Here is an 18,039-nt window from a genome sequence, read left to right on the forward strand (position 1 = left end):
AGATGCATACCTCTCGGACATCTACATTTATGGTAGGTACAAAACTGTACTTTTCCATACTTGGACGACTGGCTCATTTCCGCTACCACCAAACAGGATCTCATAATGGCCAGGGGATTACACTATTCAACTTTGCAACAGTCTGGGTATTTCTATAAATTTTGCAAAGTCCTCCTTGTCGCCTTGTCAATGTATAAACTTTATAGGCGCCGTATTAAACACCACAAAAATGTCTGCAGCATTACCACCTCAGAGAATGACGGACATAAGGCGGAATGTTCAGCTCCTGTTTCAGCCCAACAGAGTCCAAGGCAAGCTAGTATTGAAAGTGTTGGGCCTCATGGCGGCGACGATTCTTCTACTTCCATTAGCCCGCTTCCACATGAGGCTCCTTCAGTGGATGCTGTTTCCTCAGTGGTCCTTTCAACAGCTACCAATGACCCACAACATTTTGATAACCCCATCTTGCAAGAAACATCTCTCCTGGTGGATGGTTTCCCCTCAGCTTTTTCAGGGCAGACCTTTGTTCTCCCTCCAGTTGCCATTGTCACAACGGATGCCTCCCTGATCGGGTGGGGGGGACATTATCAGGGCAGGACGGTCCAGGGCACTTGGCAACAGTCAGAATGCCACCTGCACATAAATGTCCTGGAGATGAGGGCGGTGCTTTTGACGTTGCAAGCCCTTCAGAGCTCTCTTACCACGGGGACTATAGCAATTCAAACGGACAATATGTCTGTGGTGTGGTACATAAACAAGCAGGGCGGAACAAGGTCCTACCCCCTCTGTCGAGAAGCACTCAGACTTTGGCAGTGGGCGATTTCATCTCAACGGTTTCTGATAGCAACGCACATCCCCGGGAAGTCCAACGTCATAGCAGACAGATTGAGCAGAACTATCCTCATGTCTCACGAGTGGTCTCTAAATCAAGCGGTAGCAGACGGAATTTTTTGGAAGTGGGGCCAGCCTTGCTGCGACCTTTTCGCAACTCCCCAAAACAGCAAGTGCCTCGACTTCTTCACACTTTTTCCTCTACCAGACCAACCCCTCAGAGACGCTCTTGTTCACGTTTGGCCCCGGGGTCTTCTTTATGCCTTTCCTCCCTTTCCATTGATCCCGCAATTAATTCAGAAAGCAACCGCATTGAGATCCAAAATGATCCTCATTGCCTGTTTTGGCCTCGACAAGTTTGGTTCCCGTTCCTGCACAAATACCTACTGGAACAGCCTTGGCATCTGGAACCCCTTCCGGATCTGTTGACCCACCTCACGGGCAAGCTGCATCAGTCTCTACATTCCATCAACCTCACAGCTTGGTTGCTCCACTTCCAGCCATAGCCAGGCTTCCCCTTATTTCTCCTCCTGTTCGTGATATCATTCTGGCTTCCCATAAGTCCAATACTAGGAAGACTTATGTGAGTAAATGGAAGCGTTTTTCACACTGGGCACAAACTAGATCCTTAGATCCTTTCCATGCACCCATTCATGAGGTTCTAGACTTTCTGGCGGAGCTTTTTCATTCAGGGTCATCATCGGCCACTATCAGCGTACAATTAGCAACCATTGCTAATTTTTCATGTTGGACTCTCAGAAGCAAATATTATGTCCCACAAACTCTGTAAAGCCTTCTCAAGGGCATCTTTTTGCTCAGACCTTCAGTCAAAGATCCACCCCCACAATGGGATTTGAATTTAGTTCTAACCTCAATAATTCTGCCCCCTTTTGAACCTGCAGCTTCTTGCTCCCTCAAACTTCTTTCTTGGAAAATGCTGTTTTAGTAGCTATAACATCTGCCAGAAGGGTATCGGAACTTCAAGCCTTGTCTGTCCGTCGTCCTTATTTGGTTTTTCATAAAGATAGGGTAACTCTCAGAACAAACCCTTCCTTTCTACCAAAAGTGTTATCGGAAGCAAATCTAAACCACGCCATTGATTTGCCTGTCTTTTTTCCCAGACTGTACCAACAGGACTGAACAAAAATTACATTCATTAGATGTTCATCGCCAATTACGGTATTACCTAGACAGGACAAAACAATTCAGAAAGTCAGACCAGCTCTTTCTCTCTTATGCTGCAGGCAAGAAAGGGCTTCCGGTATCGAAGGTTACTCTTTCCAGATGGCTGACATCTATTATTACCTTGGTCTATCAGTTGAGACACAGGCAACTTCCCTCTAGGCCTAAGGCTCATTCAGCTAGGGCACTATCAACTTCAACGGCGCTTCAAGCAAGGTTACCACTAGTTGCCATTTGTGCAGCAGCTACATGGGCATCCAAACATACCTTTATTGCCCATTACAAGCTTGATTTAGCCTCCAGAAATAGAGCTGATTTTGGTTCCACTGTACTCAGGAGTCTGTTCCATTGAGCCACCCAAAACTAAGATGCTAGGGACGCTGTCCCATCCAGCAGGAATGAAGGCGAGAATGACAACTTAACATTAAGAAGTTATGTCTTACCATAACGTTCCATGTTAGTTGTCTTCTTCTCGCCTTCTTTCTTGCGTCCCTCCCTCCCTCCTGCCCCCTAGCCTGGATAGACTCGAGGTTCTGAGTCCTTCCATTTCTGGAGATACAATATGTTGCGTCTTTTTCCTTGTATCCTTAGTGTTACTAGCAGGTAATCTGTACTCGTAAAAGAGGATTATAATATTATTATTTATACTATGTCTTAGCTTCCAAACGAGATCTGGGGAGTTAGCGCATGGTATTGTGGGATATAGGGCTGCCTCGAGCTGGTAAAAATAGATCTCGAGTTATAGTATAGGCCGAGTCGGAGCCGAGGATCGGGTCTGAACCCATCCAGCAAGAAAGAAGGCGAGAAGAAGACAACTAACCTGGAACGTTATGGTAAGACATAACTTCTTATTCCCTGCTGAAAGCTGATTATTTCTCCCAGAGTGCACCATAATAGCAGTTTTAGGTGGAATATAAATGCATGCCAGAGTAAGACTCCTTTCTTGCCAGTAACTCCTACCACAAATGTACCATTGCTATCTGTTTTCCCCAGTTCGATCACTACTGGAGCTCCTTTAAGATTTAGTACAGGTACTCCCCTTTTTTGTCCCTGATGTTCTTCTGAATATCCATCCTGAAATCTTTATCAAATTCACAGGCATTACCATCCATGGCTATGGAGAGGATCTAGTAAGTATGATCTTTCCCATCCTGGATGAGGGTGCACTGGGCCAATCTGTAGAAGTCCAGCACACTTTTGATGTCATAACCTTGTCATTTGGCTCTAGAGAGGTAGTTTATTCCCACTAGTTACCTTTGATCTTTGAGGCTGGTTGAAAGACATTCAAGACCCTGGACTCTGTCTTTGGACCTCCTGCTGAGGTGCTTCAGAGACCGGATGAAAGGAGAAAGACTGTCTTTGGGGAACTCTTTCTGTTACTGTGACACCCCAGCATTGGCCCAGTAATCAAGGAGTCTCAGTCCTCCTCACTGGCAACAGTGGGGGATGTACACACACAATAAAGTGTATTTCCATTAAGAGCACACACAGACCGCCAACAGTCCAGGGCTGGTTTATCCCTCTTTCTCCATATCCCCAGTAAGACTCCCCACTGACATAGTTATAGAGTTGAGATCTCGCTGAGTGGACAAGCCAAGACCTCCAGCACCCTCTTTGTCCAGCCAGTGCTTCGTGTCCCTGCCGAGGTAGGTGACATACACTTTGAGATTTAATTTACACATACACGCACGAGTACACACACACGCACACACACACACACACACACACACGCACACACACACACACCTGGCAAAGGCTGGCACAAGTTTACTAGCTATGCCCTCTTCTGCCCAGACAATAAGGTAGATTTTCACTGCCACCAGCAACTACTTATCAGCTACTTTAAGACCCTTAGCAAAGGTTGTCAGATCTTACTGTGTAATGTTACTATTAATCCAAATGGTAGTTTGACCAAGGGGAAGGCTAATGTTACTATTAATCCAAATGGTAGTTTGACCAAGGGGGGAAGGCTATTGAGAGTGACCCATACAGTGTCACCAAATTTGCAGGTACTCTGAGAACATAAATATGTCTCTACAGAGATCAGCCACATTGAACGTTTTAAATGCATTTAATAATAATAAAAGAACAAGAAAATACTTGGTAAATAATCACGGTTACTTCAGAGTTCAAAATCACGTGAAATATTTAAAACAACATTGCAGGACAGTCTCAAATCAAGAAAAACGTCTAAATTAAGCTCTGTTATATTTGACTATATCTGAAAGAAAGTACTGTACCCTAGTTAACTTACTTACAGAGCAAAGCAGGACAGATGTGGTTTGTGAGTTTTCCGTCTGCTGTCAGGTCAAAGACAAAATACAAAATGCTGTACCTCTCAGAGAGTTCTTAAATTAACATCCCAAGTATTGCTGCTTGGAGCCTTGCATGATGACATCACTTCTTGTCATCTTACTTTGGTTCCCAAGCTAAACCCCCATTGCTAGAAACTGCCAGCCTTTAGCATCTACCTGTGGAAAATACATAGCCCTTAGATCTTTGCAGCTGCTGGAAGGTGTAAAACAAAACACAAGACAACGCAGAAGGCTCCCTAGTTTTTAGACATCCTGTATGCTTGCTGCCTTGAAACCATCTTCTATGGCATGGTTATAAAAATTTCAACTATTGGAAGTTTTGCAAGTTAACCCTCTATGTTCTAGTTTCCACTGTTAAAATATATACATTTACACATTTACAATAGTTTGTGTGCATTTCTTTTCTCTTCCAGTAGGATACACTGTGGACATATCTCTAAGCCGAGTACTGTACAACGAATCTCTTCAGCACACACGTCTGTACAAACAGTCTTACATGACCTAATACATTTGTAACACAAGCATATGAATCATGTTAATATTCACAGATGATACATGATTACTTGCAAAACTCCAGATAGCTGGGCTGGGCATATCTCCTTTTTTCACAGTTCCCACCACCTAGATTTAACAAACTGTCCTAAGTCTTGGCCTTCCCCCTAGACCTCTGGTTCTCAACCTGTGGGTCGCGACCCACAAGTGGGTCGCGTAGCCGTCACAGGTGGGTCGCGGATGCTCCCACAAAAAGTTGTGAAAAATTGATGAAGTATTCTGGTGGGCTATTTTTGTCCGGCTACTGCTTTGACGTAATTCTTTGTTGTGCGTGCGTGACACGTGCGCGGCTAGCTAGTGTGGAAAAATATTTGAAATTAAAACGGCCTTCTGAAAGTGCAGCTGCCGAACAGTCACCGTGTGCAAGATCCAGCGACGAAAATGAAGCTGACGAAGAACTTTGGATTCGGTTTGACTGACAAAGGAATATATGGCTTCCTACTTCATCTTTTTCCAGATTCCAGAATATGTAATAGCATTGTCAAAATCACAGTTATGGGTATGGTAAACACAGATTTTTTTTTTTTCATACCATTGCTTGGAGGCCAGCTTGCTTAACGTCTGCTCTCTTACTTGCATTACTAATGTAAACATCCCTGAATTTTGAGGCTGGCTCAAAATAGATAGAGATAAAGGAACTCTGAGCTGTGTACAGTACCATATTTTGTATTGTAATTGTAAAGAGTATATTTTTGAATAAGTCAAACATGGCATTCCTGAGGTGTTTCTAATTGTGAGGATGCAATGGCAACATTATTTGTGTGTCGGCAACTTTAGTAGTGTATTGTTGATCGGTATATACACACAGTTACGAATAAGCTGACAAAACTTCCAAAAGAAAAATTCTCACTCTCCAGTTTGAATTTAAGCGCTTTCATTCACTTTCTGAGGAAGTTCACGTTAATAAAAGTGAATGAAAGCGCTTAAATTCAAACTGGAGAGTGAGAATTTTTCTTTTGGAAGTTCATCTTGATTATTGCCTGGTTTGTTAGTGTGTTTATCGTGTTTTGGAACGTTTCTACAGTGGTTTTTAAGGGCTGATGATGTTACGGCTACTGCTTTGACGTAATTTTGTGCGGGTTGTTTGTTGTGCGTGCTAGCTAGTGTGCATACGTCATTAGAAGTCGATACTAGCAATCACTGTTGAATAACGATGGAAAAATATTTGAAATTAAAACGGCCTTCTGAAAGTGCAGCTGCTGATGAAAATGAAGCTGAAGAAGGCGCGGTATGTATGCCCGAAACCTTCGCTCCTAAGAAAAAAGATCCTAAGCGAAAATATGACGAGGCATACCTGAAATTTGGATTCATTGCAACTGGATCGGATGAGCTTCAACAGCCACAATGCGTTATATGTTCGGAAGTTTTGGCCAGTGCTAGCATGAAGCCGTCCAAATTAATCAGGCATCAGAACACCAAACACTTGGAAACTAAAGGTAAACCCATTGAATTTTTTCAGCGATGAATTGCAGAAACAGAAGAGTCGATTTATAAAATGTGCAACCATTAATACGAGCGCCGTTACAGCGTCTTATAAAGTGGCATTACGCATTGCAAAGGCCAAAAAGCCGCACACTATTGCTGAAGAATTAATTCTTCCGTCTGCCTTTGATATGGTGCAGGCCATTTTAGGAGAGAAAATGGCCAAACAGTTGCGCACCATTCCTCTGTCTAATGACACTATTAGCAGACGCATTGCAGACATGTCAGCTGATGTCAATGAGCAACTTGTTAAAATGCTGAAAACCAGTAAAATCTTTGCAATACAGTTGGACGAATCAACAGATGTTGCCAACTGTGCAATGCTCATGGTTTATGTTCGTTTTGTAAACGTGGCTGAAGCATGTGTTGACGAGCAGTTCATGTTTTGCAATGAACTATCAACTCGAACGACATCCGAAGAAATTTTTAAAGTACTGGACAAGTTCATTACAGAAAATGGTTTGAATTGGGATAACTGCATTGGAATTACAACAGATGGAGCAGCTGCCATGACAGGGAAGAAATCAGGTTTGGTTCAACGAGTAAAACACATGGCTCCAAAAGCTGTGTCGTATCACTGTTTCATACACTGAGAGGCTTTGGCAGCCAAGGAATTGAGCGAAGACCTGCACAACGTTCTTGCAGTGGTACTGTGTTCAGAAATGGGGTCAGAACATGTTCACCTGCTCCTTCACACAGAGGTGCGTTGGTTATCAAGAGGAAGAATTCTTCAGAGATTGTATGAATTGCGAAGTGAAGTGTTTCAGTTTCTGTCCAGCAAGAACTCTCCACTGGCTGCTCATTTGGTTGACACAGAATGGCTGGCAAAGTTGGCTTATCTCGTTGACGTATTTGGCGCACTCAACGACTTGAATCTGGCATTGCAAGGACGTGCCAATGATATCTTTAGACATGCTGACAAAATTAATGCTTTTATACAGAAGTTGGAGCACTGGCGCATTCGTGTTGCACAGGGACGCATGGATGCATTTTCGTTCTTGTCAGAGCATTTAATGAATGTTGAGCATGAAACGGATGTGATACAGGCAGCAATACAAACTGTCGTAGTCGGTCATTTGGATTTATTGCGCAGAAAATTCCTGCAATATTTTCCAGCACTGCCAACAGAGAACTTCAAATGGGTTAGAAATCCGTTTGAAACAGATGTGACCTCACTGTCATTGGCAGCAGAAATGGAGTCACAGCTAATAGAACTGTCTTGTGACACCACTCTGAAGACTAAATTTGACAAATTGAAATTGTCAGACTTTTGGCTACATGTGGGCAACGAATATCCACTTATTTCACAGGAAGCGATGTCGTTCCTATTGCCCTTTGCAACAACATATTTGTGCGAAACAGGGTTCTCTGCGATGACTGCCATGAAGACTAACTACAGGAATAAGCTCCGTGTTTCCGATGATTTGAGACTGTGTCTGACAACCATTAGCCCCCGAATCAGTTTACTCGTCAGCAGAATGCAGTCCCAACCGTCACACTAGGCGTGAAACAGTGCAACTGCTGAACAAACGTCTTCGACATAATTTTTTAGTTAAATTTAGAGACTTTTAGTTTCCGTACTGGTTGTCATATGTTTAATAACAGTCTTACTTTACTATTACAATGCAACGTTTAGCTTTTTGAGTCTTTGTATACTTGCATTAGACCGGCTTAGGCGAGCGTTTTGTCAGAATTTATCAGCAGCTGTATGTCAGACAGACAGAATGACAGATGTATACAAAAAGCATTAAATTCACGATACAAAAACAATAAGTTTGCAATTGAAATTCCTGTTTTTCAGGTATGTAGATTGTAGAATGTAGAATAGATATAAAAAAGTCGTTGGCGCCTGCGGCTCGCCCGGGCCCAGTGGGACTTTGCTGGGACAAAGGTGGGTCGCCATTGGAAAAGGTTGAGAACCACTGCCCTAGACAATACAAACTTGAGACCTTTCACCAAGGACAAGTGGGTGCTCCAAACCATAATTAGAGGCTACTTGTTGCAGCTCTGGAGGATTCCTCCTCTCTTTGGAATGCTTTCCTTCCAAGACAACAGATGCGCCTTACTCACAGTTTGATTCAGGATGAGCTACAACAAGGACCCATTTGGTTAGTTTTCCCCAAAAAGGAAGCCAGGATTCTGTTCAAGGTTCTTCATTGTCGCCTAAAAGGAGGAATTGTAGAGACCTGTTTTTGATCTTTCAAGCAGAATAGATTTTTAATGGTGTTTATGCTTACCCTTTACAAACTTCTTCCTGTCATAATGCCAGGGACCTGGATGGTGACTTTGGTTATGAAGGAGCCCTTCCTTAACATTCTTGATGCACAATAGCACAGACTGTTCCTTTGCTTCAGAACAAGGGGATCCCACTTCTTATCCTGTGCATTACCATTTGGCTTAAATGTATTGCACCAGTCATTGCCTTTTGCAGGACCAAAGGGGGGTACACGTCTACCTTTTATATGGCTTTCTGGATGATATAACCATCATGTACTAACCTATAAGTCTATGCACAGAAGAGCTCCACAGAGCTAACAAGTAGGAAATGCTTTCAGAAGGTAAGCCTGACCCTCTACTTCAAAAGTCTCAGTTGTGCCTGGCAAATATGTGCCCCCTCCACACAAGGTTGTAGTAGTAACACGGGAAGAAAACACTTCTGGAAAAAACACCATTCCACTCCCCCATGCCTAAAAAGAGTGATTTTGTTGTGGGAGAAGAACATCACAAAAAAACAAGGGGGCCCAATTCAGGACTCTGAAGGCATAACAGATGCTGACTTCTGACCATTCGGATTTGGCTTGGGGTTACATTTGGGAAATCACGAGCATGCAGTGGACATGGGCTGAGTGCAACATATAAATTAGTTATGGCAGGTATTCTATCATGAATGCTTTCAGTAACCAACTGAAACCAGGACCCATAAAAATTCTGACTGACAACACCTCAATCATGGTAAATAAGCTGGGGCGGTGCTCATTCCTCCAGCCTATGTAGGCTTACAGTGGAACTCTTGGCAGCTTTCAAGAGATTACTGACTTGAGACAGATTTAGAGAGATGGGTTATATGACCACATTACAACTGATAATACATGAGAGTGCCAAGTTAAGAGATACAACTGGAAAGCCCTGTTTCTCTGACAATTGGAATAATACAACTATGAACCCAATAGTAAAAAAGATAGTTCTGCGAGTACCTACCCAATATTTAAGTAATATGTCCCTTATAACAAGAGTCATTAGGAAGCACTGGCCCATTCTGACACATGATCCCAATATAAGGGAGATAGTAGGAGAGAAAAAACAAGTTTCTCCTTTAAAAATAAAAAGTCTCTGAAGAGACATTTGTTATCCCACAGCAGCCAAAGAAACACTAAGCAGAAACGTTAACACTAATAAGGCTACATTACCATGCACTAGATGTAATCAGTGTAGGTATATCGATGCTAGTAATAATTTCTTTCACCCTGATACAGGTAGAGAATGTGTTTAATGTTAAAGCTACCTGCAATAGCAAGAACTTGGTATATATAACAATGTGCAATAATTGTTTGAGTTTCTATGTAGGAAAAACCAACAGGGAATTGAGGTTCAGAATACGAGAACATTTATTACACATTAGGAACCAGAATGTGACAAATGCATTGGCTAAGCATGTGCGAAGCAAGGGGCCAAAGCATACATTTAGCTTCCAAGTGATAGAACTAATAAGAGAAAATGATAGAGAGAGGGGCATTATAAACAGAACTAAGACTTCAGAGACACGCTGGATCCATCAGATTGAGAGCAGATAGGGGTCAAGGGCTAAATGACAGGATCCCCCTTAAACCTGTTTTGCGGAATAGGCCTTTGCTTTGATTACATAAGTCGTTTAGTACTCTTTTTTTTATAGTTTGTATATTAAATAATAACTAAGTACCCTTTTGGTTAGGTGTAGAAAGAGAGAAATATATGTATGCATTTATTTTATATTTCTATTTTTGTATGAATGTACCTGTTTCTGAAAGTATGCATATGTTTTTTTTATGTGTTTTTATATATGCTGTTCATATGGATCTTTATGTGTTATATATGCATCCCTTTCTATATGTTTTTATAGTAGAGTAAAGTTGGAGTATTTGGGCTTGTGTACCCCATGTATAGCTTTTATAGACTTTTTAATGGGTGATTAACAGGTTAATTTATTCAATTGAATCAATTAAGTTAATGGGCTGATTCCAGTTTTAGTATAGAGTAATGTGATGCATGGTTGTAAAAGGTGTGAAGAAGTGGTGTGAGTAGCACCACAAAAGCGCTTACCTACAATAAAAGAATTCTTCATTTTTTGGCATAGAACTTTGTACTTCTTGGCAAACAGTGGCTTCCTTGGCTGAGGTTTGGATAGTTGGCTGTTTTTCTGTGGTTTACAAGTAATTTTGGTTGCTGCTGGTGATTCATTTATACTAACTGTGACCTAGAGAAACTCCCTTTCCCATGAAGATGTGGCTCATAAACCATCTGGAGCTGTGGTAATTGTTCTTGTCTTGAACCTGCAAGGGTAATAAACACCAGAGCTTTGCCCTGTGCTTCTGTCTGGTGGTCAAGACCATGGTGTGCTGCACAAACAACAAGTATTGTGCATCCATTGGTGGTATCGTAGCTTGTTCCACCTCTGTGAATGACTCTGCATTTGCTTCTACTGCATGTTCATCCGGGTATTGTAGTGGTTGAAGTTGCCTGAAAGTTGTCTTCAACTTTGTCAGATACATTATCTCATTCACATCATGGAAGCTCAGGAATATTAACTTAACTTTTCGTACAAGAACAGTGGTGCATTTTGAGCCCTTTTTAATCCTTTACTTTTATACCTGATGCAGATGTTCATAACTCCTGAAACTGTAATAGCCCCTCCAAAAGTGTAACCACACATCTTCCCAGTTGCAATTCTGATATTTCCAAGCCATATGGCAGGAAGCCCTAAATTTGTCTGCATTTTTAATGTGCTTGCCCGAGAGGCACCATTTTTGGCAAGCTTAGCGAGATATTGACTGAGGTAGGAAAATAATTCTCAGTCTGAACAAATTTTTCTCTGTGGCAGTACTGATGGACTTCAGTCATTAGGTTGAGTGCCATTAACAACTCTTGGTTTCCTATTTCCTTTTATTTGCTCCTGGGCTCCTTTCATCAATTTGAATTCTGGAAAGCTTAAATCATGTATTGGGATCTTTACTTTCCATATATTTTGAAGTGGGCATTTGTACTTTTTTTTTTTTTCCTTTGGGGAGGTGATGTTATGTTACAACACCCTTCTCAGCTATAAAATGTTAGAAACTATTCTTGCTGATAAAGCTAGAAATAAAAAGCAGGGTAATTTTTCACTTACCTTAGAATTCTGCACTTTTGAGTTATAAACATTTTTTTGTGGTTCTGCACGGAATAACAATGTCTAGCTTCCACCCCTCATGTAATTTCTCAGTCCTGAGCGTCTCTCAAGCCGTCTGTTTGCCAGACAACATCTTGCTGCCTTGGTGGAGGGGGAGGCAAACATTTGACATTTAACAGAACATTGATGGTCCAGAGGGAAGCAGAATGTAAGAAAATACCATTGTTGTTTTTGGGTCTTGATGCAGAGAAAGCTGTTGACAGAATAAAGTGGGATTTTATGAGCAGGGCAATGGAAGCATTTGCATTTCCTGAAAAAAAATTATAAGGTTGATTAAGAGAATATATGAGGGATCGGAGGGGAAAATTAAAGTGGGTGGAGTCCTCTCTGATAATTTCTGCTTGAGAAGAGAAACCAGACAGGGGTGTCCTTTTTTTGTTATTTGCATTACATTTAGAACCATTGGCAAACAAATTAAGGGTCTCAGAAGTTCAAGGATATAAGTTGTGTGGTAGTCAAGAAAAGCTGGGTTTATTTGCAGATGATGTTGATTTGTACCTGACAAAACCAGAAAGACATTACAGTGTTAAACATTTTGAGAAAATTTCATATATTTTCTGGATCCAAAATAAGCTAAAACAAAGGCAGTAGTGGTAAATTATGTGCCCATACGAAAACAAAAAATGAGAAAATGGAAGCTTTCTTTTATGGATATAGATAGTAAGATGCAAGTAGTTGTATGTTTTTAATTCCTTTAGTCTTGTACATTTCAGAGCTAAACAGTTAAGACTCCTATACATAGCACAAGCATAAAACTATAATTCAAAGTGAAAGGGATGATGAAATGTGGACGCTCAAGAAACGAGGAGAGAGTGGGATTTTGGATACAGGCCTTTAAGGAGAATAACAGTAATGCTGCAGAATATTATATCCATAAAGTAGCAGAAAGTATTCTAAGAAGTAAACCAACATGGGAATGGAGAAAGGAGATTCTGCTGATGGGGATGACTGTATATAGGGATACAGATAGCAGGTGAGAGGGGGTTGGAATTTATTGGAGAAAACTGGCAAAGGAACCAAGGTATTGGGAGCGAAAAACTAGAGAGAGAAAGTTGATAGAATGGGAAGGTGCCAAGAATTTATTTGGTCTATAGGTTAGAGATTGCCCTCCCTATCAGAAAGAAAGATGGGGGGGTCCTAAACAAAAGACCAGCATTGGTTGAGTTTTTAATAGAATCTAGAACAGACTGCCATTAAAGGAATAATTAGCAGAGCATATAAAATATTAGATGATAACTATAAGAATCATCAGAGAAGGTTAGAAAGGATTGGGAAGAGACATTTGATAAGCAATTCACAAAGAAACACTGGGAGGATACATGTATGTCTCATAAATATGCAACAGAATCTAGAAGATTTAGGATTTTTGCTTGGAAATTTTTACATAGATATTTTTATACCCCAGGTAGACAGCAAGTGTTTTGAGGTGTGAAGGGGAGGAAAGAGGTAATTGGGAGCATATTTTCTGGGAGTGTGGTGAGTTAGAGGACTTGAAGGATTCCTTGCGGCATGCAGTGTCAGAGATGCTGGGTAGGCAGATTGGTCTGACGAGGGAAATTATTTTTCTGAGCTGTGATACAGAATCGGAATTGGCTAGACATGGTAAGGCTTTGCTGTGTCTGATAGTGGTGGTTGCCAGTAAAGCAATTACTTGAAAATAGAAATCAAAATCTAAACCAACTGCACTGGAAGTAGTGAATATAGTAATGGCGATAAAACAACTGGAATTGAGATCTTTAGAAAAGGGTACAAGCAAAGTACATAGGAAGAATGGGAATTATAGGAGCAATACATACAAGGGAGGAATGAGGTCTAAAAGGCAGCAGGACTTAAATGAGCTATGTAATGTTGGAGTGAGAAAGATTGGGTATATTATAAGTGTTGTGCAGTGTTTACAGCTGAGTGTGTCAGTATGGTTTGTGATGTAAAATGCTTGCAACTAGAATTGTGCCTGTGTGGTTTGTTTTCATTTATATAAATGTATGATTACCTATGTAGTAAGTGGTTTAGTAAAGATGTTTCTTTCTTAAAGGCAGGAATTGAATAATTTTGTTATATTGCTTAGGTTATATGATGTATAGCAATATATGTGAAGTATAATATTTATGTGAATATAGTTTGATTACTTTTATACAAATGTAAATTTGTTTGTCAGAAGTGATAATTCAGTGTGTTTTTTTTTGGGGGTCTAAACACCTTGCGGAGTCTCTCACTAAATGTTCATAGCTAGCCAGCCTGCTGGCTTTGGGCAAAGCCTTCACTGGTCTGTGGTCTGGCCTCTTTTAATGGTCTATGTGTACAGGTTGCATATTGTAGTTTGTGTCTCTATGGGTTTTGTGTCAGTATCTCCTTTTTGCCACCCGAACATTTTGAATTGTGTAGTGCAGTACCTCTCCTTTAGTCTTCTTTCCTTCTCCAAGAGTTTTATAACTGTTTGTGTAAATTTATTGTACATTTCGGATATACAAAGAGAACTTGTTCTGTTGGCCAGTTGCATTTGTCAGATCTGTGATGTTTGTTGAAACTTCTTAATTCCCAGCTAGTATTTTCTTAAGCAGCTTGTTCAGACCCCCCCCCCCCCCCCCCCCATATACACACACACAAAATGAGAGTGTGGACTTTATGAACAAGATACAAAATAAAGTACTTTGTTGTTCCATTACATTTCTTCAGTCCTTGCTGTTTTGAGTTATTCCTGTATTCAAGTTGTTCATCAAGGGCAGACTGACTGACTTACTTTAATTATTTGTTGCAGCAATACTGTGACTCCAGGAGGCAAACCAAACAAAACGAGAGTTATCTGGGGCAAGGTAACTCGTCCCCATGGTAACAGTGGTATGGTCCGTGCCAAGTTCCGCAGCAACCTCCCCGCAAAAGCTATGGGACACAGGATTCGTGTGGTATGTATGAGTTTCCTAATCCAGAATTTGTAACTGGATGGTGTATTGTTTAGTTGTTGAGACACACATACTCACTTTTTGATGCATGAAATTGTGTGCAAGTTCCTTTTTATTTATAGGTTGTAATGTACTGCTCTTTTGTAAAACACACTTAAGGCAACAAAACCAGAAAGCTCTTCCTGCCTGATCCCTGAAAGATAATGAAGCTTTTCCCCTTACACCAGAGGTTTTGTGTGTGGAGAAACTTTTCACCTGCCTTCTTAAATTTGCCATTCAAGTTTTCTTACTGGGGCCTCTGCTTATGGAGGGCAGCAGCCCCCATTGACCAGTGCTTGATGCAAATGCTGGAATTTGCACTTCTGAACGTTTACCATTCAGCCTTTGTCACTTAATTTCCCATTCAGTAAAGTTTGGTTAGGTGTGGGTGGGGCACCCTGGGTGGACCTGTGCACCAGTAGTTCAAGTTACCAGATGAGATTGCTTCAGTTAAGGAAAAAAATGAATTGTTTCCATTTTTCCCAAAAGGGAAAGGAAGTACTTGGCTTGGTAAAAGTGGTTTGTTGGTGTTCTATTTTGCCATGCAATGACTGCCTGTTTTTTTTTTTTTGGGGGGGGTGCTGCTTTGAGAGGTTGTGGTAGGTTACTGTGGTGCTTCATGAATGTCCTCTTTGGGTCTTTTTTTTTTTTTTACTTTTATTGATCGATTATAACTTCACAAAGCACTGTTAACTGGGATGCCTGGATTCTAGTGTCCTTTGACGGTTTGGCATTGCAGTATTTAACCTTTGGAGCATTCTTCCTTTTACCCAACTCCTGGTGTTGGATAGATTATACTGCTCACTAACAGGTTGATGTGCAGGAGAAGGGCATCCTCAAGTGTTTTTTTTTTTTTTTTTACCCACAAACAATTTTGCCAGGGCTTGGATGTCACTTCACTCATCAGCTGCCATTCATGTTTGTCAGCAAGGACGTACTGACAAAGGTAAGTTTGTTCCTTGCCTAACCGTATTCTTTCAAAAAATAAAATTGCCAGGAATTAGTCTGGCCCAGATGACAGCAAGCCGATGTGCACCCTGGTAATGGAAGCTGCTAAAGGAATTGCCAAGGTGTGGATTTCAAGAGGAAATAAATAGATCTGAAGTAGGATATTCATTTGTCTGCAACCTGTGGGTTATGGATCCGATATCGGATCCGAACCAGCATGGTTTTCCAGCTATGGATCCAAGCTCTCAGCTCCTCCCCTCACCCATAATGCCCTGCTCTACCCTCATGACCTCAGATCTTGTTTGCCGCGCTGGTAACTGGATGTGGGTACATAGCTCTCAGCTAAGTAAACTCTTTTCTTGTTGAAAAATAGAAAATTTCTTGTTTCTTTAACAAAATTTGTGTGAAAGTATTAGGTTTCCCTTTATTATAGACTATTTTGAGTTTATTTTAAGTTAAAGTAAATAATTTTATTCCCTCCTCGCTAGTTCGAGAGTGTGTGTGTAGGCCTGTGTGTTTTTTGTTTAAGTTACTTTCTGTAACTTTAGGTAACTTTAGGTATTATAGATTATGGCTGACCAGCCTAAATCTATATTTTCTAAATGCTCCGAGTGTGGCCATAAGCTCTCACCGGCTGATGGCCACACTCGGTGTGTTAAGTGTCTTGGGGTTGAACACCTCACATCTGGTTGTTCCATTTGTGCAGGGTTCAACCCCAGGGCACTGAGGGAGCGGAGGTCCAAGCTGGTCTTGGCGGGTCTTTTACCGCCGGACTCGGCTCCGGCCTCCGCTCCTTCGGGGACTCCTGCGGCTGCAGTTGTTCCCCCTGTGGCACCCCCTCCTGCTCCTGGGACTCAAACTCCCGCTTCTGGAGAGGAGAGGGGCAGCTAAAAGGACGGAGGGAGAAGCACCACAAGCGGCGGGCCGAGACCTCTGTTTCGGCCCCGCCAGCCAAGCGGGCTTCTCCCCCGGCTCCGTTGTCGGTTCGGTCTCCTCCTTCTCGGCTCCGGTCCCCTGTGTGCTTCTCACCGGGTCCTGAGGAGGAGGAGACCCGATCTCCGTCGAGGCTATCGAGGAGGCACTCCAGGCCTACCTCGGTAGCCTCTTCGAGATCTACCCATAGCCTTTCTGATGCTGATCTGGACGGATGATGAGAAGGTTCATCCAGGCCCAGATGCAGATGGGAGTGCTCTTGCCTCCCCCTCGGGAGCTCAACACCCTTTTAAGCCTATTGCTCCTTCTCCGACCCGCTATCCGGGTTGAGCAACTGGAGCCGAGCAGCCGGGCGGGGAAGGTCGGAGCCGATAGTACTTGGTGCCGGACCCGACCCTGCCCTCGAGTGCGTCGGACCCGATCTCGGAGCCTGGATCCGAGCCGGATCCGGGGGGATCAGTGCTCGCCGGCGCCGTCTGTGTCGGGCGCACTGTCGCCGGATCCGAGTGCTTGGCGCCCGGCTCCGATCCACTCTTCGGATCGAGGGGAGCCGATTGCCGGATCCTTTGGTCGAGGTCGGCTCCCTTCGGCTTTTGATGTAGTGGAGAGGGCTCTGTTGAGGGTCTCCGGACCCCGGCACTTGCTTCGGCTCCGTCCGCTCCCTCTGCACTGGGCCAGGCTTCCACCATCCGGCCCCTGGGACAGCCCGTTTCTGTGCCCCAAGTTGCTCCCATGGAGCAAATTGCTGCTTGCGAGGGCTCCTCTGATAGCGCCCAGAGGAGGCCCTCGCAACATCACGTCAAAGGAGGCACATTGACTCCCGGAGTCTCTCACTGAAGACACGGACTTGGAGGAAGGGAAGGCTCCCCACGGTCACCCCGAGGAGGTCTCCTTCGGAGACATCAGGGAAATGCTCCGTATTAGGGGGGGGTGGTCTGCCCCCAAGTCTTCCTCGGACGAGTGCGTGTTCTTGGAGGCATTCGAAACGGGCCCGTCTACCTCTTGGGTGTCCCCCCCTCCCGACCCCCTGGTGGACCTTATTACCACCAGGGCGTGGAAGGAACCGGACACCGTGGAGCCAATTCCCAAAAGACTGGATAGGATCCTTAGTCCGCCCTCCGACAGGACCCATTGGAGTAAGGGGCCTCCTGTAGATGCCATGTTGACGGCGGCCACAAAGAGGGAACTGGCTCAGGAGAGTCCCTCAGTCCACCCACCGAGCAAGGAGTCTCGGATGATGGACCGCTTGGGGAAGCGGATGTTCAGTTCGGCGACCTTCTCGGTAAGGGCGCTGAACTATTTGGCACATGTTATTCGGATGCAGCGAGATCTTATTAAGGAACACGCTGCATCCCCTGAGTCCATTTCGGAGGAGGACAGAGTTCTGCACTCCACCAAAATGGCCACTCTTAGGTCAGTCACAAATACTTCTATCGGCTAC

General features: G+C 43.0%; 1 protein-coding gene across 2 annotated transcripts in view; it reads left to right on the forward strand.

Moving 5' to 3' along the window:
* The window catches only part of RPL35A (ribosomal protein L35a), a 97,020-nt gene that overhangs the window by 49,940 nt on the left and 29,041 nt on the right, over nucleotides 1-18,039 (forward strand). For both annotated transcript variants that reach the window (XM_044070703.1, XM_044070704.1), the window contains one exon: nucleotides 14,537-14,681. In XM_044070703.1, coding sequence (XP_043926638.1) covers nucleotides 14,537-14,681 — 145 coding nt within the window. The remainder of the gene's footprint in view (nucleotides 1-14,536; nucleotides 14,682-18,039) is intronic.

This window comes from Protopterus annectens, chromosome 4.part1 (genome assembly GCF_019279795.1).
Source record: "Protopterus annectens isolate FY-2018-M chromosome 4.part1, PAN1.0, whole genome shotgun sequence".
NCBI classification, from domain to species: domain Eukaryota; kingdom Metazoa; phylum Chordata; order Ceratodontiformes; family Protopteridae; genus Protopterus; species Protopterus annectens.